This window comes from Triticum aestivum, chromosome 2A (genome assembly GCF_018294505.1).
Source record: "Triticum aestivum cultivar Chinese Spring chromosome 2A, IWGSC CS RefSeq v2.1, whole genome shotgun sequence".
Lineage (NCBI taxonomy): Eukaryota > Viridiplantae > Streptophyta > Magnoliopsida > Poales > Poaceae > Triticum > Triticum aestivum.
In genome coordinates this window covers 605419041-605442728 of record NC_057797.1, presented here as the reverse complement: position 1 = coordinate 605442728, position 23688 = coordinate 605419041, and the positions used below count along the sequence as shown (strand labels likewise).

General features: G+C 45.9%; 4 protein-coding genes and 1 non-coding gene across 9 annotated transcripts; 1 reads left to right on the top strand and 4 right to left on the bottom strand.

Annotated features, from left to right (window-relative positions):
* Window positions 1-905: 905 nt before the first annotated feature.
* On the bottom strand, window positions 906-4905 carry LOC123185680 (uncharacterized). Of its 2 annotated transcripts, none has more exons than XM_044597524.1 (2): window positions 4470-4905; window positions 906-1079 (listed from the first exon to the last, which is right to left on the bottom strand). In XM_044597524.1, exons 1-2 carry the CDS (start codon window positions 4816-4818, stop codon window positions 1030-1032), a joined length of 399 nt encoding a protein of 132 aa, XP_044453459.1. In that variant the 5' UTR covers window positions 4819-4905; the 3' UTR covers window positions 906-1029. The 2 variants fall into 2 exon arrangements, with proteins under 2 accessions (XP_044453459.1, XP_044453458.1); XM_044597523.1 differs by lacking the exon at window positions 906-1079 and adding an exon at window positions 4067-4355.
* A 1210-nt stretch (window positions 4906-6115) lies between these two features.
* Window positions 6116-6189, bottom strand: TRNAT-AGU (transfer RNA threonine (anticodon AGU)). The gene has a single exon. It is a non-coding gene; the product is annotated as a tRNA-Thr (tRNA).
* A 731-nt stretch (window positions 6190-6920) lies between these two features.
* On the bottom strand, window positions 6921-8963 carry LOC123185679 (ergosterol biosynthetic protein 28). Its single transcript, XM_044597522.1, has 3 exons — window positions 8693-8963; window positions 7563-7769; window positions 6921-7190 (listed from the first exon to the last, which is right to left on the bottom strand). Exons 1-3 carry the CDS (start codon window positions 8832-8834, stop codon window positions 7111-7113), a joined length of 429 nt encoding a protein of 142 aa, XP_044453457.1. The 5' UTR covers window positions 8835-8963; the 3' UTR covers window positions 6921-7110.
* Window positions 8964-14950: 5987 nt separating this feature from the next.
* Window positions 14951-17180, top strand: LOC123189683 (protein TOO MANY MOUTHS). The gene has a single exon (XM_044602154.1). It carries the CDS (start codon window positions 15555-15557, stop codon window positions 17010-17012), a length of 1458 nt encoding a protein of 485 aa, XP_044458089.1. The 5' UTR covers window positions 14951-15554; the 3' UTR covers window positions 17013-17180.
* A 226-nt stretch (window positions 17181-17406) lies between these two features.
* LOC123189684 (protein WHAT'S THIS FACTOR 1, chloroplastic) lies at window positions 17407-23305 on the bottom strand. 4 transcript variants are annotated; one of them, XM_044602156.1, is made up of 3 exons: window positions 21865-23305; window positions 21617-21725; window positions 17407-18815 (listed from the first exon to the last, which is right to left on the bottom strand). In XM_044602156.1, the coding sequence occupies exon 1, from the start codon at window positions 23243-23245 to the stop codon at window positions 21995-21997; it is 1251 nt and encodes a 416-aa protein (XP_044458091.1). In that variant the 5' UTR covers window positions 23246-23305; the 3' UTR covers window positions 17407-18815; window positions 21617-21725; window positions 21865-21994. The 4 variants fall into 4 exon arrangements, with proteins under 4 accessions (XP_044458091.1, XP_044458090.1, XP_044458092.1 ...); XM_044602155.1 differs by having other exon boundaries at window positions 21617-21698; XM_044602157.1 differs by lacking the exon at window positions 21617-21725 and having other exon boundaries at window positions 17408-18815.
* Between the last annotated feature and the right edge of the window lie 383 nt (window positions 23306-23688).

The following is a 23688-nucleotide window of genomic DNA, read 5'->3' as shown; positions in this document are numbered from 1 at the left end:
TTGGACTAGATGGATACATCTTGTGCGCAGGTTAATGGAGGTTAACCTTTCGGATGTACCAGACACTTTGCAGTGGAAGCTTTCCAGCTCAGGGGTCTTCTCGGTTAAATCCATGTACATGGATTTGATCAATACCGGGACCATCCCGAGGACGGTTCATATTTGGAAAGTTAAGGTGCCCTTGAAGATAAAAGTTTTTATGTGGTTTGTGCATAAGGGTGTCATTCTTACTAAAGATAACTTAGTTAAGTGTAAGTGGGAAGGAAGTAAAAGATGCTGCTTTTGTGATCAGGATGAAACAATAGAACATCTATTTATCAAATGTCCACTTGCTAAACTGCTTTGGAGAACTATCCATGTTACATTCAACATCACTCCACCTCGCACGATATCACATTTGTTTGATAACTGGTTGATTGGAGTGGAGCCAAAGTCCGCGGCACATATCCGAGTGGGAGCATGTGCATTACTTTGGTCTCTATGAAATTCTCGCAATGACGTTACATTTAACAGACAAACCATTACCAACTTTTTGCAGGTCATCTTCAGAGCGTCTACTTGGATCCGTACGTGGTCATTACTCAGTCGTGCGGACCACAGGGAGCATATGGATATTGGGTGCAACCGATGGGAGATGGTTGCACGGGATACTTACAACCGGTTTAGATGGCGGTTCAATAATAGGATTGACGTTTAGACTCCTAGTCTTTCTGGCGCCGGTTGTGATTTTCATTTTTGGCCGCTTGTGGCTTTTCTTGACTTAGTACGACCTTTGTTTATTTTTGAGACCTCCGTTTGGAACCTTTGAGATACTTTTTAATAAATGGTTGTGTGTATCAAGAGATGCAGAGACCGGGGGTATACCTCCTTTTCGAAAAGAAAAAAAAAGATCTCTTGCACATACCTAGTCTCTGAACAGTGTAAACCGGACAGCCAAAAACGGACGCCATCGTCTTGAGAATGGCCTGGTTCGACGATGCGCCACCGGTTGCTATGATCCGGTTCGGAGGTATCGGCAGGCCGCATCTCTCAGCATGTCCCCTCATGGACATGAACTGGCCTTCTATCAACGCGCGCACCTGAATAATTTCTGTGTTAAACCAGCCGAAAACTTTGCTTGGCATGTTCAATCTCTTGATGACAACGACAAGTTGTGAAGTACTCAAACCTCTGACGGAGGATCAAACTCATCGGTTTGGCATTCCTCGGTCTCAGATAATGATTCGCTGGTTAAGACGTCGACAACGTAGTGGTTTGGTGACTGGAGGGAGAGGAATGGCCCCGCTGCGGGCGTTGCATCCTTCGTCGTCGGGAGACGAATGGCCGGCGGGCGTTGCATCCTCGGGGAGACGAATGGCATTGTGCTTGGTTGCATTCTTTCGATGGGAGACGAATGGCGCCGCTAGGGGTTGCATCCTCCGTTCAGTGGGTATTGCGGATGCAAGGTTGGAAGCACGTCGTGCCCGCCGGGGAGGTGCGGTTGGCTGTGGAGGCAGGGATAGTGGTTCGGTATGTAGGTTGATCGAATTCTAGGTTCGGACTATGTAGGTGAGACTGCCGGCAAAAGTCGTACTCTGGTTGCGGCCGGAGTCGTCAATGGCGGCGCTCTCAAGCGTTGCTCCTTCGTTGGAGGTATCGATGTAGCTGCTTTCACCTTGCCTTTTCCGACATGCTCCGGGGGAAACTCTTGATCTAGTTTAGATCGGCTGATGGCGGCGCTATTCAGCGTCGCGTTCTCTCTTGGGAGCATCGTCCTAGAGGTGAATCCAGTCAGTGGGACCCGTGGCTCGTGAGCCGTGAGGATGTGTGTGTTGTGTGTGTGGTGTCTGCCGAAAGGCGTCGTTTGTATGGTTTTTTGTCTAGTTTTCCTCGTTAACTGGACCAATCTTCTTTCTTCTGGTCAATGAATTTGGAACTATCAACATTCAAAAAAGAACTCTTCAAACCGCCCAAGTTTCGTCCATTGACTCAGCAAAAGCAGCTTTTTTTGCTAATTCAGCATGGTTTTGACCGGTCAACGCCCATGTGGTAATCTTTCCCCCTCTCTCATCCTATCTCTCCCAACATTTGGTCGAGCAATTGGCGTCCGCCTGCGGTGCCACCGGCACCGGAGACAACACGAAGGCGTAAATGCAGGGTAGGAGCTGCACAGAGCGCCACGAGCAACCGGCATACTGGCAGGGCCGGAGTGGAGCTCTTCTGCAGTAGCGCGAGGTGCCTGTGGCGGCATGGTCCTCCGGAACACCTCCATGCTAACAGGCAGCAGCGACATACCCATCTCCACGCCCACGACGCGTCCCTCCGCCGCCATGGCACCTGTCCTCGCCACCTTCACGGTGTGTGTGCAGAAGAAGCCAGCGAGGCGCGGGTCGTCACTGCCTAATTCACGCGACTCGCCGGGGCGAGCGAGTCACCGTGGTGCCATGGTCCCCACAACGGTCAAGCTCATCTCGGGCTGACTGGGGCTTGTCCCCTGCGGTGCGGATGCTGCTGGTCCTGCCGGATCCCACACACGTGCACCGGTAGCCACATCGATAGTTCTGGCTGAGCGCACCACGCGCCACTCTGGCCAGGCCGCGGGAATGGACAATGACGAAGCGCCATGGAGCTTGCGCACGGCTCAATAGTCACTCCCTTCAACATGAACATGGACGGCAAGTTTTTGTGCGCATGCAATAACTCATGACATGCGTAGAGTACGTGTGCTACTCGTCTGTTGTTGCCAGAACGGATCGAAACGATAAAGGTCATGTACGTGCATGTCCAAGAGGGTGGGCGAATCGATCAGCTAGACGCATCGTCCAGAGCAACGTTGCTCCCCTGAATGATGCAAGCGCCCTGCATGCAGAGCCGCCGGTTGCCACGGAGGCGCTGTGGCTGGGCTCCGATGGCAGGGGGTGCAAGTGCAGCCAACGAGGTGATGGAAATGCAGGCTCGCTGCAAGTGCTCGTCAAAATGCCATGAGAGGGACAAAGAAGAGAGAGAGAGAGATACTGCCCAGTGAACAATGACTGGTCAAAACCATGTTGACTCGGCATGGATACCGCTTCTTTCAGATTAAGGGACGAAACTTGACCGGTTTGAAGAATTATAGGTGCAACTTGTCCAGTTTCATAGTTAAAGGACCAAATCTAGACTCTATCAAAAGTTGAGGGACTAAAAATATACTTTTCTCAAAGGAATATGCTTTTATTGAGAGTTGAAAAATCAAGACCTCCCGCTAAACGGGTGCTCTAACCAACTGAGCTATGAAATGTTTTTGTTTTGGTTTCCTTTAAGTATCATAATATTCAAAGATATAAGAGCGTACTGATCTAAACACTCTTATATTTGTTTACAAAGAGAGCAGTATTTAGGATATTCACAAGTGTGCATTATTTGTGTTAGGTGGAAGCATGAAATTTTGAAGCTAGGAATTTTTTTATTTCCTTAATTAATTACAAAGGATGGACAAATATGGAGCATCGGATTTCCGTTACTTTGAGTTCTTATCAGACTACAGATACAAAGTGTTTCCCGTTACTAAAATCCCACTTGCACATTAACCTACCTACTCCTGCAGCTTGGACAGCAAGAAGGCCGTCTTTGGGGGGGGGGGGGGGGGGCAAATGCTAAAAATGTTCTAATATAAGTCACCCTAAAAAATTTCTTCAGAAATTGATCAAAGGCTGGGGGGCAGTGCCCCCCCCCCCCGCGCAGATACAAAGCGTTTCCCATTACTAAGATCCCACTTGCACATTAACCTAGCTACTCCTGCAGCTTGGACAGCAAGAAGGCCGTCTGCCCTACGAATCCCTACAGCAGGAACCCATGAAGATGCACGGCCGTCGGCACCACCTTCGCCGATCATTCTCTTGGTCTCTTTCAGGAGGCAGTAGTTCGTCCAACCCGTCATGATGTAAGAAAAGAACCAAAAGGTCTTCATCGTGGGCGCTACTATCTACCATCAAACATGTTAGTGCGAGAGACCTAGCTGGCAGGAGAAGAATAAACAACGGACTTAGAATCGCCTCTACGAGCAATAACGCAAGAAGGGCAGGGATAGTCGAGACGATGAAAGTGGCTCTGACGCTGAATCGTGACCTTTGACTAGATTCCCGGCGGCAATACACTACTAAAAAAGTCAGTGTTGGGGGGGGGGGCAAATGCTAAAAATGTTCTAATCTAAGTCTCTGTAAAAAAAATCTTCAGAAATTGATCAAAGGCTGGGGGCAGTGCCCCCCTCCGCCTAGCCCAACATAGCTCCGTCACTGCATACCAAACGGGGTGGCGTTGAAGGAAGCAACCGTGAGCGAGGTCATCAGCGCTTCTATGGACAGGAGCACAATCGTCGTCTTCACACGATGTCGGTACCTCTTCAGGAGGAGGAGTGAGTTACAGTACTACTGATTAGTGAAAGTTAGTGACTGATGCCTACGCCTACTGATGTGAGAGAGAAGATGGAGTAGGCGCGATATTACAATACTTACCAATCACGGACGCCGACGGCGTGGTGAGCCCCGATAGCGAGAACCTGCGGGCAAGTAGTGCGAACACCGCGTTCCAAACAACCTCCTCCACCTTCTTCGCCGTCTTGCGAACCTCCTCCGCGCCCCCCGCCGGCGAGGACGACTTGCCGGCGCGTGAAGCACCCACCGTCAGGCGCACCTCCTCCTCCTTAATCTCCGACGAGGATACCACCATCATGCGAACCTCCTCCTCCTTAAATCTCCGACGAGGAGCTACCGTCAAACCCGAGGAATAGGGAGCCATTTGGGAGGGGGAGAGGGAGGGAGCAACCATCACCGTCGGCCATGAGGACGGGCAGAGAAGCTCCATGATGGGTTCAGTCGGTGCCTCGCTGGATGTGTGTGGATTTTGATGACGAAGGGGAGACAAGTGGAGGAAGCAAAAAAAGATTGAATAAAAAAGAATGCTTTCATTCAGAGTTGTCTGGCTGGATGTGTGTGGATTTTGATGAGGGTGAAGGGGAGACAAAACAAGTGGAGGAAGCAAACAAAAGATTGAACTGGATATGTGTGGATTTTGATGAGGGCGAAGGGGAGAAAAAATAAGTGGAGGAAGCAAAAAAAAGATTGAATAAAAAGAATGCTCAGGATGTGTGTGGATTTTGATGAGGGCGAAGGGAAGACAAAACAAGTGGAGGAAGCAAAAAAATTGAACTAGATGTGTATGGATTTTGATGAGGGCGAAGGGGAGACAAAATAAGTGAAGGAAGCAAAAAAGATTGAATAAAAAGAATGCTTTAATTTTGATGAGGGCGAAGGGGAGACAAAACAAGTGGAGGAAGCAAAAAAAAGATTGAACTGGATGTGTGTGGATTTTGATGAGGGCGAAGGGGAGACAAAATAAGTGGAGGAAGCAAAAAAAGATTGAATAAAAAGAATGCTCTGGATGTGTGTGGATTTTGATGAGGACGAAGGGGAGACAAAACAAGTGGAGGAAGCAAAAAAAAGATTGAACTGGATGATGTGTGGATTTTGATGAGGGCGAAGGGGAGATAAAACAAGTGGAGGAAGCAAAAAAAAAAGATTGAACTGGATGTGTGTGAATTTTGATGAGGGCGAAGGGGAGACAAAACGAGTGCAGGAAGCAAAAAAAGATTGAACTAGATGTGTGTGGATTTTGATGAGGGCGGAGGGGAGACAAAATAAGTGGAGGGAGCAAATAAAGATTGAATAAAAAGAATTCTCTGATTGTGTGTGGATTTTGATGAGGGTGAAGAGGAGATAAAACAAGTGGAGGAAGCAAAAAAATTGAACTAGATATGTGTGGATTTTGATGAGGACGGAGAGGAGACAAAACAAGTGGAGAAAGAAAAAAGATTGAACTGGATGTGTGTGGATTTTGATGAGGGCAAAGGGGAGACAAAACAAGTGGAGAAAGTAAAAAAAGGATTGAACTAGATGTGTGTAGGAAGACAAAATAAATGGAGGGAGCAAATAAAGATTGAATAAAAAGAATTCTCTGGTTGTGTGTGGATTTTGATGAGGGTGAAAAGGAGACAAAACAAATGGAGAAAGCAAAAAAAAATTGAACTAGATGTGTGTGGATTTTGATGAGGACGGAGGGAAGACAAAATAAGTGAAGGAAGAAAAAAGATTGAATAAAAAAATGCTTTCATTGAGAGTTGAACTCAAGACCTCCCGCTTACTAAACGGGTGCTCTAACCAACTGAGCTATGAAAGCTTGCTGATATGGTTTACTTCTGCGTTTGTTGTAGTTGCAAAATGTACCAGACAGCAACAAACATAGGGCTGCATCTCAATCAAAAATAAACTGTTGTACATTCCAGTTTTTTTTGTTTTTTTTGCGAATGCTCTACATTCCAGTTATTGGAACGTCTAACATTTCACTAGATTTGAATCATGAATATACTCCCTTCGTCCCATAATATAAGAACGTTTTTAACACCACTTGTTTCCAATATTCAACAGCTTGATTAAACCAAGCTTCCGCAATTTCTGAATCACCCTGTAGAATGGCCTGTTCTCCTCTGTCAGAATAGGAATTTCCTTCCCTTAGAACCGTACTAGAGAATTTCCTACCTCATACGGCTCAGAAAATTGCTATCTGAATTTGCCCTATCTTAACTGAATTCGATTTATCAAAAATCAATCCAATTTGTTCTTGCTAGTGTCAAAAACGCTTTTATATTATGGGACGGAGGGTAGTACAAAACAACATGCATAACTAGAACGACAAAAGCATCATCTACCATATCACCAAGCGAACAAAAACAACCAGGACCAAAGCACTGTTATTTTCGATATGCTCGTCTAGCATATTGGTGTTCCCAATATATTCACGCATACCATTCTTGTTCCTCCGGTTATATGGCAAGAGTTCAGGAAAATATTAGGTTCACATACTGTAGAACACAGGATGGATCACTAAGATCAACACATGCGTTCAAAACATACAAACAAGTTTTTTTTTCAGTGCTCATATTGATCCCTCTCAAAAAATGTGTTAGTTTGTTACAGCTCATAAAGTTCAGATTTCCACAGATGAATAGAGAACAAGTGTTGGAACCAAAACAATGCAACTGTAGGAAAAATTAAACAGAAAATATCTGAGAGGCTCCTTCCCCTGGTGTGCATATGCCACTCACGACTGCTTGACAGCATGGGAACCACGCGAATCCCCATGAGAATTCCACTGAAGCAGCATCCATACAATTGATGTCCCTAGGCAAACATGAACAGGTGAGTCACTCAGAAAGATTAAGCAAATAAAATAAACTTAGGAATGCATTATTTGTTCTCCATCAGTCATTAACATAACAGACTGCAATACCACCTTAGAGGCCATTTGGCCATTTGAGCAGAACTGAAGTGGAAGTACATTCTCAGATAACGTAGAAAAACTAGCTACATGCAAGCATACAAAACTAGCTCTTACATGGCAGAACTTGTAGCATCATTCTCTAGATTGGGTGCTCTACAGTAGCACCAGGTTACTTATCTAACTGTTATAAGTGCCAGTAGCTAAAACTCAAATCTTATAATGTTACAGACGAACTAGTAGGTGACAAAGGTATTCAAGTAAAGATACAGTACCTGCAAAGAAGCCAACAGTGCTAAGATTTGCTGCAGCCATGGTATGATATATCAAGTACTCCGTGAGAAAGTGACCGAGAGCATAGATGAATGACAGGAAGGTGGCTATATACAGAGGCTTGTTTTCTAGGTTGAATGCACACAGAAAACACAGTGTACAGGTTAGGAGTGTCCAGACCCCAAAAGTACGACCGTGTATTTCAGTCACTGCATGCAAAAGAACAAATGAATGTTATTAGCTCCATGATGATCGTGGTAAGGTTAAGATATTAGGGAGTATCTCAAATGAACAACTCTTGAAAAACAAAATGCAGAAGATAACAACATACAGGGCAATCTTAAAGCGACAACAAAGTCATTTATATAGCTGTTAGGTTCATAATTTCAAAGATCCACCCACTTAATACTGATTCTTCTTGAGGAACAACTATTTAGCAATTTACTATGCATCCACTTTTTGACTTGCGCCGTCATCATGAAGATGACTTTTATTCAGGATATAACCACAAGACACCATCTATATAAGTCAACCCCTATTGCACCTCTTAACTCCAAATGAAGAACTCTTGACAACAAATGACAGAAGATAACAACATATTATCATGTGGGCCGTCTTAGATCCAAAATAAGTGTCAAAGATCCACCCACTTAATCTTAATGCTTCTTGAGGCACAAATTTTCGGCAATTTACTACGCATCCACTTTCTTTCTGATTTGCATCGTCATGATGATGATGACTTCTATTCAGGACATAACCACAAGACGTCGTCTATACATAAGTCAACCCTCTTAACTCTGCTAATCTGCTATTGCACGCGTCTCTTCAAATCACCAAATCCCCAGTCAACCACAGATGCAGCTACTCCAGAGTCCAGACCCCCACTCCCAAAGCTTAGGTCATACTAGGTCACTAAACAGAGAGTAAAATTCCCACTTACACATTACCAATTCCCGCAACGCGGATCCCTAAACAGACACAAACTAGTAACAGTAAATTCGCAGCAATAATCAATCTAACACCACCCCCTAAGACGGACAAATCCACACAGATCAACGAGAAGCAGCCATAGGCTCCACGCGGAGCGGCGAATCCGGGCAAGCGAGAGAGGGAGGAGGGAGGGGGGACGCACTCTCAGTCTGGGAGAAGACGGCGACGCGGAGCGCCCAGATGTTGAAGAAGCCAAACCATACGGAGGCGAGGCGGAGGGAGCCGACCAGCATTAGCCACCACCCGAGCGCCGGCACGCTCTTCCTCCCGCCCTTCTCCGCCATGCTCTCCAAATCCTCCTCCGCGATCTGATGCTGCCCTCTTCTCTACGGGCGTGAATACTGAAGAAGAGTCAACTGGTCAAAATCACTTCCTCTTCCTACATTTTTTTTTGAGACAAACTTCCTCTTCCTACATTTTTTTTTTGGAAAAACTTCCTCTTCCTACAAAGCCAGCTTGTTAATGCACAGCGACAGTTGCGGCCCATGTTAGTCTTGTTCACTCATGAGTACGGGCCCGTGTTAAAGCCCAGCTAAGTATCAACAGGAGGCCCAAGTCTACAACATTCCTAAAATTCGCAAAAACAAAAAAAATAGACAGTCCTAAAAAATGGTTGTTTTTTACCGCTGTTGCTATAAAGATAAAATTTGCACCTTATGGTCGATGAAATATTTCTACTAGTTTCACTGGAACTTTAATTACATATTGAACACGCGAAACGCTTGAAAAATCATATTATAGTCTTTGCATATTATTAGAAGAAAAATGCCAACAATGTTGCAAACTTTCAATCATACTACCCGCAAAATGAAAAACGATCATATTATAATCTACATAGATCTTTGTGTGATTTTCCTGAAGTCATCATCTATTGTTGTGACAAAGCCATTTGTATTTATTATAGGACTATCGCGATGTCTTCTTTCGCCTCGCCGGTCGTCGTCTTCCTCCGCCTTGCCAGACCATCCCACCTCAACCTCGTCTTCTTCCATCCAAGGTTGTTGAGACTGTCCTTCTCACCAAGCAATCTCCCTCCCTCCATCAGTCCCTCCTTATCCATCATTCCCTCCTTATCCATGTGTGTGTGTATTCTTGATCCTGACACATGTCTTGGGTACACACGAGTACAGATTTTCACTACAACCAAACCAAACCTATCATGAAGTATATATGTTGTGTATTGACAATTTGGGTTCCGGACTTCCAATGTCTGTATTCGCAATGTGTGCTTTCTGGTTATGGTTGAGTCTCTTAGACACAATCTCTCTAAGAATTCGCAATGTGTAGAATTCTTAAAGAATGCATACACATGTATTTGTTGAAGTGTATATATGGATTGGCTAGCCCTTTTCATCAATTTGTACTTTTGGTCGCTTGGCTAGTGCATGAAACTTAATGTGGTATGAGAGCCCAAGGTCTTCAGTTCAAGTCCTAGCAATTTATTCAAAAATTACACACGTGAGAAGGGGTGTTTAAGTGTATAAGTGGATTGCCTAACCCTTTTATCATCAGTTTAGACTTTTAGTTGCACTAGTTGAATGCCCGTGCGTTGCCACGGGATAAAAAATAGATATGTTGACATATGGTTGTTTTAATTCGAAATATGTGTCAAAATTGATTGTATGTGGTTTGGATTCATTTAGCAAAAAACCATTGATTCCCTCCCGTTTTTTCCCTCCTAGTCTTTCTGTTTCCTTAACCATCCGCTCCTTGCACTAAAAAAATTGGTATATTTCTCCCTGCCTCAGTGCCCCACCGCCATTCTCTTTCACCCACCCTTAATCTGGCATTGTCGGCTCTAGCCATGGACTTATAATTTTTGTTCTCAATGCCGTAACGGTCACAAGCATTCTTTCACCACTTCCCCACAAAAAAATGTATTCTTTCACCACTTATGCTTCTTGCCACATCTTGGACCAATACATCCTCGCATCAAATTCGGACCAAAACACCATGCACTATAGTTCACAACTATCAAACCAGTGTGGATAATAGATTATGGCAGAGAGTGCAAAATTGGGTTGAATTTTTTGGATGTCTTCTTGATGAAAAATCATAAATCATGGTGACAATGTCACCCTCAATATTCCGCTCAACAACAGCAAAAGCAACCAGCAGAAAACAATTCATTTATTTACTTTCACCCATCATTCTACTCCTCGACTCTAATTTCCGCTCACTTTGTTACAACATATTGATTCTCCATTGTGATCTCACAACTAACAAAGAGACATTAAGTATACCAAACATTAACATGAATATAAATTAAGCCAACACACATTTAGTGTTTGTTTGGACAACAAGTATTAAATGCCAGATTTTGGAAAACGAGTTTTAGGGAAACCAGTTTTAGTTAGTTTTTTTGTTAGGATAAGTATATGTGGTTCCTTGTTTGGATCAAGAAAAAATATAACGTGATTATGTAGTTCTTCGTTTAGGAAGCAGCGAGTTGTATTATGTACAGATTCCGTCGAGCATCAGATTTGAGCTTCCCAACGTGCTCTTTGTTGGTTACCCAGAAGGGCGGAAGTACTAATCTACGTATGTATTCTTCCTGCTGCATGCAGTTCACCGTGCCAACCGACGCGGTGCCGACCAGGCGTTGCGCCAATGGTTCCAAGCTTCCAGCCGTCCGAGCGTCGTGGCAATGATCTTGATGGTGTCCCAGTCATCACCTTGGAACCTCTCCAGCTAAACTGGCTATCGTGGTGCTCGCAATGTACAATATTGGAGCCTGTGGTCTAAAATAGAAATTGGATTACATGCATAAGTTGTGAAGCCATTGTAGGCTACCATGTGATACCTCTCCAGCTACCCTCCCGTTGGCCAAACATTGACCGCACAAACACCCTGTTCTCATGGTGTGATATGCTCAGATCAAGCAAAGCGAAATAAACCAAGTTTCAGCTATTCTAGCTATATATTAACATAATTGATATCATAGTGAATATAGAAAGGGGTATTTTAGCAAATATGGATAGCGCTGATCACGAGACAATAAATTGATGTCAATGAAATAACAACTATTCTAGTGATTAGTTACAATCTCCACTTAATAGGTAGTTAATCAAAAGTCTTAGCGCAAAGAAATGGCATAAAAATGACTTAGGAGAGAGAAGAAGAACATAAAATAACTGGGGAACTTTTGCAGTTGATGAAAAGATTGAATGATTGATCATGATGGTACTGGATTGGACGAGGTTCACCGAAAATACTTGTAGTGGTTTTAGTTCTAATTTGAACTAACGATAACATGTGTTTTGTAACTGAGGGAGTACTCGGTAGGCATCACGGGGAATGGTTTAAAACATCACTCAATTTCATAAAGGCATCCATCGATCTAGTCAGTGCCTCGTTCACACTCGCTTTTTGCCTCACTGTTGTATGCTTCAATTCAACATGACCAAGACCAACTGGGTGATCATCTTAACCTAAACTCAGCATGGCCGAAAGCGCATTCTTTAGTAAACTATGTCAGCTCTCTTGGATAATGAAAACCACTACCGACATTTTTTCTCCTAGCATTTTGATTTTTTTTTTCAAAAGAAGCCCATTTATTTTTGGAAGGAGCCATAGTTTACAATTCTACCCGGCTTAAATGATCAATGTGAAAAAACTGCAAGTATATTCAAATAACAAGCTTGGGCTATAGTTTTGCACAAGAGGGTACTATTACTGATGAATAATGAAGCCCATACAAATATTAAAAGCATAGAACAACCCAGAAAGGAACGACTAAAAGGCACATACTAAGCATAACGTACTGAAATTGTAGTTGCATAATGAAGCCCATACAAATATTAAAAGCATAGAACAACCCAGAAAGGAACGACTAAAAGGCACATACTAAGCATAACGTACTGAAATTGTAGTTGCATAATGAAGCCCATACAAATATTAAAAGCATAGAACAACCCAGAAAGGAACGACTAAAAGGCACATACTAAGCATAACGTACTGAAATTGTAGTTGCATAAGTAAATATGGTTGGCAGATCATGTTACAGTCTACTTGTATTTAGGAACGATAACAAATATTAAAAAAGATGGTCTCTGTCTACTAGGTTTCAGTAACTTCAAACAGGTTGATCATGTTACAGTCTTGTATGCTCTCACTTGGACAAACACACATCATCTTTTTTGTACGGAGGTCAATGCAAAAAATGCAAAATATTATCAGAATTATTGTTATTTGTTGGCGAAAGATTTATAAGTAGTGTTATTTGTTTGCAGAAGGAAACGAAAGCACTACTTCTGGTAATCCTACTGCCAATATTTAAGTGTACTTTCACATCCCATATACCCCGTTCGTTCCTAAATACAAGTCTTTCTAGAGATTCCACCAAGTGACTAAATACGAAGCAAAATGAATGAACCTACACTCTAAAATATGTCTATATATATCCGTATGTTGTTGTCCATTTGAAATGTCTAAAAAGACTTATATTTAGGAACGAAGGAAGTATATGATATTGCATAGTTAATCATTGGTCAGGGAACCCAACACTCCAGACTGATTAGCTCTAAACAACTAATGTTTGAAGAAACAAAGTAGTTGTTTAAGCACTCACCAGAGCCTTTGGTGCATTGAAATTTTGAATGGTCGGGCATTAGTACATGTTTGTACCATCCAAACTAAAGGTCCGCCTTGTCTTTCACAACTGCTGCATCGCCACATACCTGGTGATTCCTGCAATTTTTTCCATCCACTTCATGCCGCCTAAGAAGAAAATCAACCAGATAAGTATAGAAAATCAATCAGCCACTTCATGATATGCCATGTTGCTTGGTGGCTTCCACCGTCATCACCAAGGTATCAAAAACACAAACCCAGCATGCTATCACAATCACATGCAATACTCATTTGAATCCCATATAACTACATCTAAGAAGACCTTCTATGTGTACATCGTTATTGTATTTACAAAAAAAAAAATATTGCCACGTTGCTTGGTGGCTTCCACCGTCATCACCAAGGTATCAAAAACACAAACCCAGCATGCTATCACAATCACATGCAAGACTCATTTGTATCCGATATAACTACATCTAAGAAGACCTTCTATGTGTACATCGTTGTTGTATTTACAGAAAATAAGAATATTCAGCACCATACAATATGTACTTATGCATTCTACCCTCAACAATCTTTACCTATGTCTTGTACCGTATACAAGGGTTGGATCATGAGTGAGTTAAGTAAAGAGAGGAAGGGATTTCGTCCATATGCAGGTAAACCAGATTGGCCCAAAAAAAACTGAACCAAGTCAAGAAGCAAGAGAGGGTGGGATTTCGTCCTACCACCTAGTCGGAGGAGGTCGAGCCGTCGCCGCTCAGTCGAGGAGGCCGCGCCGTTGGAGGTGAAAGGCGCTGAGCGCTAGATCCGTTGCCTTCTGTCCATGTTTGTCCACGCGGAGGGGATAACGCCGGTGTACTGGCTCGCGGTTCGTCGGCGGCACCTGAACAGCGATTCAGCAGCAGCATAAACCACCGGTGCCCCTATGGTAGCAAGCAGGCGTTGAGCTGGCACCAGCAGAAGGGCAGCGACACCGCCGCCAAGGATGTGGTGGTGGTGTTTGGTGTCCACGGCATGGGGGGCTGTAGTATGGAGGAGATCTACACCGTAGCAAGGGGAACGAGATTTGGAGAGGAGATCTCTGCGGCGACATGGGGAGGAGAACGGAGTGGGAGAGGAGATTGGCGACGGTGGCTGCGGTTGGGAAGAAGTATGGGTGTGGGGGAGATTGGGTGTGCGTGAGTTGGCTTCTGACGGTTCGATCGTGGGGAAGAAACGTGGGACGTCGACAGACAGGCCGTGTGACTAGGTTACATTGGGACGGTGGGCTTGGATTTTTGGGATGATGCGGGTGTGGCCCACTGCGCGATGGTTGTCTTGTCGTATGAAGGGAGGTGGGGATCGAACGAGGTCGAACCATCACGACGTTCAATCCCCCTTTAATAGTAGAAATTGGCTAGTGCATGAAGCTTAACAGTATTGATTTCTTGTGTAGTTATACTTAGTCTCAAAGAAGAATTCTAAATACTTAAAGCATGTTGTGGTGCTTGAAATTTGTAGGTAGATCATCGGGCATCAGAGTCGAAACCAAACCAAATCGACTCATGCATTATCTAACCGAAATTTGGATCCATTTAGCTCCACAGGACCAAGCTCGGAGTTGTAGTAGGACTTTGAGACTAATCCTCCGAGCTGAGAAGTACTCCCTCCGTTTCCAATTACTCGTTGTATGAATGTATCTAGAACTAAAATACATCTAGATACATTCATACCTGCGACAAGTAATTTGAAATGGAGGGAATAGTTGCAAAGAGGTTTGATATGGTCAGGCAGATGCCCCATTATTATTCGTAAACAAGATAAATTTAGATCCTTTTAAAAAAGGAAATTTAGATTAGTTTGATGGTGTCAATGTGGTATCTCTCGACTAAAAACCAATTTCTTCCAAGGATTCCTGATCAAGTCCTTGTAAGCGAAGGCACCTTTCCCCGTGTGAAAAAAGGAAGAAGATGCTGCTTCGGCTTCCGTTTCTAGCTCTGCTTGAGTCGCTTCGTCCGTTTCTCTGATGTGGAATGTCGCTGAGTCAGATCGCAGATCTCTTCTCACTTTCGGAGTAGTCCATCGACGCATTTCAATCTTTTTCTGGAGTTATCGATTCACGTCGCTGAAGGCTGCACCAAAGGAAATGGAGTAGTAGTAGTAGTAGAGAACCTGGCGGCACACGCTCGATGGATCGACCCGTAGCTGTCCCGTCCATGCCACTGACGAACGGCGCAGTGTGTTTGTCTCGTTCCGACCGATTTCCCGTGAAACCAATTGAATGCGAGCGAATCCTCACTTCATTCACTCCGCTTCTCCCCCATCCCGTGACCAACATTTAATCATCACCCAGCATTTAATCTGCCCCTCTGACACTATAAAACCTGCGCAGCCTGCCACCTCTTCCCCTCCATCGCCCAACGATCGCGCCATTCCCGGTGCATGCAAAGATGGCTTCGCCGCCGCTGCTGCTGCTGTCCGCGCTGACGCTGGCCGTCGTGGTGGCGGCGCCGTGCCGGGGCGAGTTCACGGTGGTGGTGCCGGACGCGGGGGCGCTGGTGGACGCGCCGCAGCCGGGGTTCTCGGACCGGGCGCGCACCGACCCGGCGGAGCAGCGCGCCGTGCTGGAGGTCATGGCGGCGACGGGCAACGGCTGGGCGTCGGGCATCGCGGACGTGTGCCGCGGCCGGTGGCACGGCATCGAGTGCGTGCCCGACCGCGCCGACGTCTACCACGTCGTCTCCCTCTCCTTCGGCGCGCTCTCCGACGACACCGCCTTCCCGGCCTGCGACCCCGCGCGCGCCGCGCTCTCCCCCGCCGTGCTCGCGCTCCCGCACCTCCGCTCCCTCTTCTTCTACCGCTGCTTCAGCGCCAACCCGCAGCCCGTCCCGGCCTTCCTCGGCCGCCTCGGCCCCGCCTTCCGCTCCCTCGTGCTGCGCCAGAACGGCCTCGTCGGCCCCATACCGCCCGAGATCGGGAGCCTCTCCGGCCTGCGCGTGCTCGACCTCCACGGCAACCATCTCTCCGACGCCATCCCGGCCACCGTCCAGTCCTTGGGCCGCCTCCAGCTGCTCGACCTCAGCTACAACCGGCTCGCCGGCCAGGTGCCGAACCTCAGGTTCCAGCAGCTCAGCATCCTGGACCTCAGCCACAACGCGCTGCAGGGCCGCGTCCCGGCGAGCCTCGGGCAATGCCGGTCTCTGCTGAAGATCGACCTCAGCCAGAACCGCCTCGCCGGCACGATTCCGGACGCTCTCGGCGACCTGCCCGACCTCATACTGCTCGACCTCAGCCACAACGCGCTGTCCGGCCCGATCCCGGCGGCGATCGGCAGGCTGTCGACGCTGCGCTCGCTCATCCTCGGCGACAACCCGATGCAGTCCTCGACGGTCCCCGGCGACTTCTTCACGGGGCTCAAGGCGCTGACCACGCTGGTCCTCTCGGGCATGGGGCTGGGAGGGTCGCTGCCGGAGTCCATCGGGGGCCTGAGCCAGCTCCGCGTGCTGCGCCTGGACGGCAACGGGTTCACCGGCGTGATACCGGCGAGCTTCCGGCGGCTGGAGAAGGCGAGCGAGCTCCGCGTGGACGGCAACCGGCTCGTGGGGCCGATCCCGTTCGGCAAGCAGATGATGTGGAGGCTGGGCAAGAAGCTGCGCGTCGGCGGCAACGAGGGGCTCTGCTACGACGCCAAGCAGGAAGGGCTGGAGGGCGCCATGGCGCTGGCCGGCGTCGCGGACTGCGGCAGCGTGGGGAGCGGCGCCACGACGCAGCACTTGAGCTGGGAGAGTAGTGGCGGTGCGACGGCGACGGCGAACGTGACGTTGTCAGCCGCAGATTCAAACTCTGGCCGGGGTGGCGGCCACTTTTTCTTGGTCGTTTTGGTGTGTTTGCAGCTTGCATTGTTGTAGGTAGAAGAAGAGCTGTGGCGGTTGATTGGTGGTGCAGAGTTTTTTTACACCGGGAAGAATAAGGAACTGTACAAAGCGTTGTTGCTGATTGCGGCTTTTGCCCGCTGTAGCCAGGTGAACAAAATTGTTTCCAGAGATTTTTGAAAAAGCATGTCTTTTTTCGGCTAAGTTGCTATGATTATTACCCACGACGAAAGATTGATGGATCAACCGCTCTGACATGAACATCCGAACACGCAAAGCTTGTGCATCCCTCATCATGCTCATTATTTGTTCTAATTGGAATGAAAGAAATGCACGAGTCTTTCGCATCAAGCCTTCTTGGCCAACAATCTTGCACAACAATATGAAGCTTAAAGCTTCTCTTTGTATGGCCGTGGGCGGCAAAAAAACTAGGGAGCATCATACCAGAAGATGTCCGGGCTTGTAACAAAAACACTCTATTCCCTTCGCAGTCAATACATGTGGCAAATCTTTTGCCACGTTTCAAAAAAAAAACTATGATTATATTAGGATCATATGACGTTATGATCTGACAATTCCCGTTCCACCCCCACCTCGAGTATACAGTCTTGAGCACCTTTTGCGAAATTACGAAAAGTGATTTTGCACCTAATGTGGCTGCTATAACATTCCAACCTTGTGACTTTCATCAAAAACTAGATGGTAAGGGGCAACCCACTGCGCCGACTACAGCTACTTTTGGCAACACGCATTCGTCTGTGTTTTAGACGTGGACATGGTCGCGTCCGCACCCGCGCCATCCTCGACCGCGGCCGTGTACAATGTCCGCACGGCTTCGCAATGGGGGCATTCCAGAAGAGTTCCCAAGGACACAAACGCCTCCACAGACACGGCCTACGAGTCCCTGCATTGAGATTGAGAGAGAAGGTGAGGATCACAAGGATCATCAAAGAGTTGAGTATCATGTTGACCACCACTATGTGGTTCACCCACATGCACAAAGGCACTTAGCCTGCACCCACAACAAAAACACTTGATTTTATTCGTTTTATAGGCTATATATGTGTGGATTGTTAAATTTTATTTGTCGTGGATCATGTTGGCTTGTTGAATTGTTGTGTGCTATATTTATTGTTGAATGATCTGCTTGCATGGATTTGGGGAGGAGGAATGTGGGGTGTCGTTGCCCTGCGGACAAATGGAGCTTGGGCGGCTGTTGTCCGCAAACAAATGGGGCCAAATTTGATGTTTATGGTTGGACATGCTCTTATGTGTCACAGAAAAGTATTGCTACAACATAATTTAGTGAGTACTGAGGATAACCAATTGCAAATCGTAATAGGAAGCTCAGCTGATGAATAATGGGTTAAATCCTGTAAATTGTGGAACCCTATTTGGTTGTCGATTAGATCATTATCATACTTTACCAGCCTTGTTCGCCTCGTCTTCCTCTAAGACATTAAAGAGTCTATAATGCCTGGAAATAGCGAAGCTCACACTTTTCCTCCACAAGAATTTGTAATATAACAGTGTATACAGAATCAGAAAAATCCAGATAAGAGTAGATTTAAAATATTAAGAGTAATAATATGATATAGCTTGGATTTTAATGCAACAGATAGATCATAAGTGACAATGGCAATTGGCAACAAGCAAACTTACCTTTTAATGGCATACATAAATGTTCCTTCAGTACAGAGTACATTTACAACACGTAGTAGACAGAGATCATTGTGAGAATGGGATGTTTATACCACTCTAATAGCTGATAAGGATTCCATCGATGCAGTGTAAACATCACACATTAGTAAAAAGTCGATGAAGTGATAGTTTTGGAACCTGTTTGAGTAAAATATCAGAAGGGATTCGGTTGAGGCAAAAGATGTTGAAGCAATCTTGTCCGTTGCGCAAACATAATGATTAAATAGTTAATTGCAACAAATCATATTCAGAAACAAATGAAGTAGGTAATGAAACGCTAAAGATCAGAAGGTACTTTTAAGGTAAATTATGTATCAAAAACAAACAATGATTTAGATAGTAAAGAGATCAAGCAATGCTCATGTGTTGGGCAACAGGGATTATCAGCAATTAAGAAAACCAAGTAAAGGAGTTGGTGTATCTAAGTGAATGGCGGAGTTACCCAAAAAAACATTATATTTCGGTATCGAAGCCCAGTTCCTCATTGACTTATGCACAACCTCTGAAGTTGAAGGCGAGAAGTAATTAGGAGAATAACATGTCAGTCATTACTCCATCTTCTATCTTGTTCTCTCAGACTAAAAATGTGGAGATGTCCATGTCTTTTTCAATTACATTGGGGAAAACAAACTCTTATTCTAGCAAACTAAAACTAAACCCACTAAATGCTTATCAGAGGTGCATAAATCTGAATACTGATACCAAAATAATTTGAGTGAGTGCTCAGTTCTTCTTGCATCTTATTCTAGTGAACCGACTAAAAGCCTATCCTAGTTGCAGAATATGAATGCTAATACCAAAATACTTGAGTGCTCAGTTCTTCCATTAGGTTCCATGCTATGCTATCAGATGCACTTTGTAATTTTAGAGGTAAAAAAAAAATGCCCGCCTGCAAGATGTAGTTACTAATTGGTGTTACATATAGCTCAATAGACCAAAAGCTGATCAGATTGCAGAAATTTGAATGCCTATATGAAAATACTTTGAGTGAGTGCTCAGTTCTTTCATTAGGTTCCATCTGCTGCGCTTGGCGCATGCTCCGACTACGCCAAACATCCGTGAGGCACAGCTTGCTGCCGACAGCCGCCAAGTCATACCTCCACCCCCAGTTCTGCCACACCACCTTGGAGCATCGCCAGCCCACCATCCCAGGCACCATCACCCGTCGTCCAACCTCCCTCCCTGGCCAGGGGAGGAGAGGGGGACTTGAATCTGGGCCTGCTCCTGGAGAGATGGAACAGGGGAGCTGGACTCTGCAGTGCTGGGCAAGAAGGTCCAGCAAGGCAGGCGATGGCACGAGGGCCGAGGGGAGCAGGTGGTGAAGACGTCGGAGGTGGTGGTGGTGAGGACATCGGTGGAGGTGGTGAGGACGCTGGAAGTGGTGGTGGATGGCGGCGCCTTGAAACGGCGGCCAGGGGGAGGGGGGGGGGGAGCAAACATGAAAGCAAGATAAAAGTGAGTTTCCACCGGCTGAAGGCTGCCTATCTTGCTGAGAAGCTGGGCCAGAACACTGTGGGGCCCAAGTGCCTGGGATGAAAGAGATGCTCATCCAGTAACAAAAACTTAGCTAGCCTGCTCAAGCTGTATGGTCCAGGTGGTTACACGTAACGATTTAAAAGTGCTTCTCACGGAGATGGCCTCAGGAGACACCCAACAAGCCTGGCATAAACTTGGAGGAGATATCTACTGGGAAGTAAGAAATGAAACGAGACCAATTGTAAGCTTATGTTTACAATTAAAAGATGCACACCAAAACGGAGCCAGATTGATCAATCGAAAGCTGAGATAAGCTTACATTACAACATTAACATGTTTTGACTCAAGCAAAGCTATTTGCCAAGTTTGACTTCAGGTAATGTGCAAGCATAGGGCTACTTGCATAATCCAGATGGAGCTACAAAGGTCTGTGGTCTTGAGCCTTTTAGGGCAGAAAATACAGGCCCACACGAGAAATTCAAATGTGTGATATATATCATCTAATTTGTCATGTGAACAAACCATTGGAAATATTAACAAAACTATCATGTGTAGAGTTTGTTCAATCTGACTCTGAACATAAGTCATTTACTATCTTGCAAGACAATACTTTATACTGCCCTAGTGTCACATCTGCCAAGTTGTCTTCAGGTAATGTGCAAGCATCGGGCTACTTGCATAATCCAGATGGAGCTAAAAAAGTCTATGGTCTTGAGCCCTTGAGGGCAGAAAATATAGTCCCACTCGAGAAATTAAAATGTGTGATATATGTCATCTAATTTGTCACGTGTGCAAACCAATTGGTAATATTTAACATAACTATCATGTCTGGAGTTTGATCAATCTGACTATGAACATAAGTCATTTACTATCTTGCAAGACAATAGTTTATACTGCCCTCTAGTCACATTTGGTTTAACCACACGAACTTCCACTATGGGCTTGAATTTTGTCAAATGTGCCAATACTTACTCTATAAAATAACACCTGAATATGCTTACACCATCTACTTCCTTCCTTTTGGCCTTTCGAACTTGATTCAAAACTTAAGTCTTTGTACGATCCCAGTGCCACTTTTGCTCATGTGGTTCCAACTTAATCCCTCATAAATTGCACCAAGAATTGAACCTATATCTCTAGCATGAATATATTTGGGAGGAAAAAGGGAATTATAGATATAAATGAAGGGTAACATTGGCATTCACCTACATCCTTAGTTCTTCTGGCTAACACTAAAATACCTACAATTTGGATCGGAGGAAACAGTGATCATCTAATGGAGCATGACAGCACTTTCATCCCAAGGAAAATTTGCATTGTATTGTGTCATATGTGCCCTATAGAGCACAAACATATCCAGTCCTCAGATCTTTAACTATAAATATGTCCAATTATCTAAAGCACGGCATGATGAAAGTTTGTTATAGAGCAACAAAAAGGAAAGTTATCAGTTGTCGGCTTACAAAGAATATACTTGGATCAGAATGTTCCTATGGTTCCAAAACAGAAGCCATCAGTGTCCTCCCAGTCCAAAGGTGACTTAATCTGTCACAAAAATGGATCTCCTGAAAACTACTGACTGAAGACTTAAGTGGTAAATCATTGAAAACCCTGTCACCACAGAACTCTTTCCAAAAAGGAAGATAAACCTACATTTCAGCATCATTTGAAAAACAAAGTGGTTGAAGATTAACCTCGTATTATTTATTACCTGCTAACTAAGCCATCTTCTTACTGGCTGCCTAATGATCACATTCGAATCTGTCAAAACATCCAATCTCCTTGCCACTGTTCTTTAGGTCCCATTATCATAGAAGCATAATGAACATCACAACCACCACTCACAATGGCTCTCTTCCTTCTGATTCTACTTGTGCATAATCATATACTTCATCTTCCTCTGACCCCTCCATATCTCTTTCCTCAATATTTGTGTCAACTTTGGCACCCCTGTGAATTGCATTTGCCCTCTCTTTCTGCAGCATCTCATTCCTCCTCCTCAACTCCTCCAAATACTTCTTATGGCCCTCATCCATGATTGCCACGAACCTCTCCTTCAGCTCAATCATAGGATCCCTATCCACAAGCTCTCCATTTTCGTCATACGCCTCCCTCAATATCACCGTCTTAATGCCACCCTTCAATGAAACATAGAATATCCCCGGGTGTCTCGTGAACGCGTTAGAGAACGCATTCGATAGCCTAAACTCATCACAGAACTTCCCTATGATTGGCACCGCCATCCTCCTTTCAACTGACAAGGACAATACCTCATGTAAAACACCAATCAACCTCTTCTCTGCCTCTGGTGATGCCGGGTGAAGCCCGAAAGTGTTGGCATATGGTGACACATACGGCAGCTCAAGCCAATCCCTCACCCACTCCCTCATCTCCTTCTTGAGGTAGAACCCCTTTGGCAATTTGACTGTAAAGTTGGGCCTCGGCCGTATGCCAACAACATCGGCCTCCCTGTCCGCCCTCAATTCAATCGCGGACTTCGCGAGTCGGTCGTCCCAGGAGGCGAGCTCCAGGAACGCGTCGCCGGACGCGTCCGGCCCTGGGTCGCCGACGAGGCGGAAGAGATCGGGGTGCCTCGGGACCAGCGAGACCAAGAAGTCGTCCGGGAGGCCGAAGACGCGCTTGGCAGCAGCAATCTTTGCGACCGGCAGCGCGCGCGTGGAGGACATCATGAGGAGCTTGGCGAGCCTGGCGGCGAGGAGCGGGGAGTGGGCGGCCTGGAGGCGGGATGCGAATTCGAGGAAGGAGGCGAGCTGCGGGGACGGGGAGGCGACGGGGTCGGGGGGAGGGGAAACGGAGAGGAGCGTGGGGTACCGGCGGAGGAAGGTTGCGACGTGGACCGGGAGGCGGATGCGCTGGCGGCGCTTGGAAAGGTAGCGGAGGAGGAGGCGGCGGCCGGGGGAGAGGAGCACCTCGCGGACGAGGCGGGACGCTTGGTGGAAGCGTCGGTCGCGGTCGATGGACGCGTCCAGGACCGCGTCCCGGCGCCACGGGACCTTCAAGGAAGATATGCGGCGGGCCGGGGAAATGAAGCGGAGGCGGTGGGCGGCGGCGGCCGCCGCCCGGAGGAGCATTTGTGGTGGGGGTTTTACGGTGGTTTCGTGCGGGAAGCTAGGAGAGACCGAGAGAGTGAGGAACTGATTTCTAAACCAGCTATACGCTTCCCTGCCCAGTTTACGGACTTCTCAAGTACGTGCCTGAGGCAACTTCAAAAAGGAATTGGTTTAAAGGATTTATAAGAACTTTTGGAGGATAAAAATTCTTAGGATTTTTTCCCTACATTGGTTGTATGATTCATAGAATTGAATCCTATAGGAATGTTTTTTTCTCAGAAATCTGTTACATTTCATTAGAAAATTCCCATCAACTCCTCTTTCAAAACACATTTCATTTTGTTTGTAGTGCGATCAAACACACTTTGGTGCAAAATCCGGTATGATCTGATTGGACATGCCACTGGAATCATGTATTTTCCTATTCATGTGTGTTTGTTGATCAAAGAAGGGAAGACAAACGA

Excerpts from the sequence above, each read along its gene's own strand:
- LOC123185680 (XM_044597523.1), bottom strand. The coding sequence starts at position 4,818 with ATGGAGCTTCTCTGCCCGTCCTCATGGCCGACGGTGATGGTTGCTCCC. Across the intron at positions 4,356-4,469 it reads GCCGTCGGCGTCCGTGATTG|AGGTACCGACATCGTGTGAA; the intron begins GTAAGTATTGTA and ends CTCCTCCTGAAG.
- LOC123185679 (XM_044597522.1), bottom strand. The coding sequence starts at position 8,834 with ATGGCGGAGAAGGGCGGGAGGAAGAGCGTGCCGGCGCTCGGGTGGTGG. Across the intron at positions 7,770-8,692 it reads CGTCTTCTCCCAGACTGAGA|TGACTGAAATACACGGTCGT; the intron begins GTGCGTCCCCCC and ends TTTTGCATGCAG. Across the intron at positions 7,191-7,562 it reads CACTGTTGGCTTCTTTGCAG|GGACATCAATTGTATGGATG; the intron begins GTACTGTATCTT and ends ATGTTTGCCTAG.
- LOC123189683 (XM_044602154.1), top strand. The coding sequence starts at position 15,555 with ATGGCTTCGCCGCCGCTGCTGCTGCTGTCCGCGCTGACGCTGGCCGTC.
- LOC123189684 (XM_044602156.1), bottom strand. The coding sequence starts at position 23,245 with ATGCTCCTCCGGGCGGCGGCCGCCGCCGCCCACCGCCTCCGCTTCATT.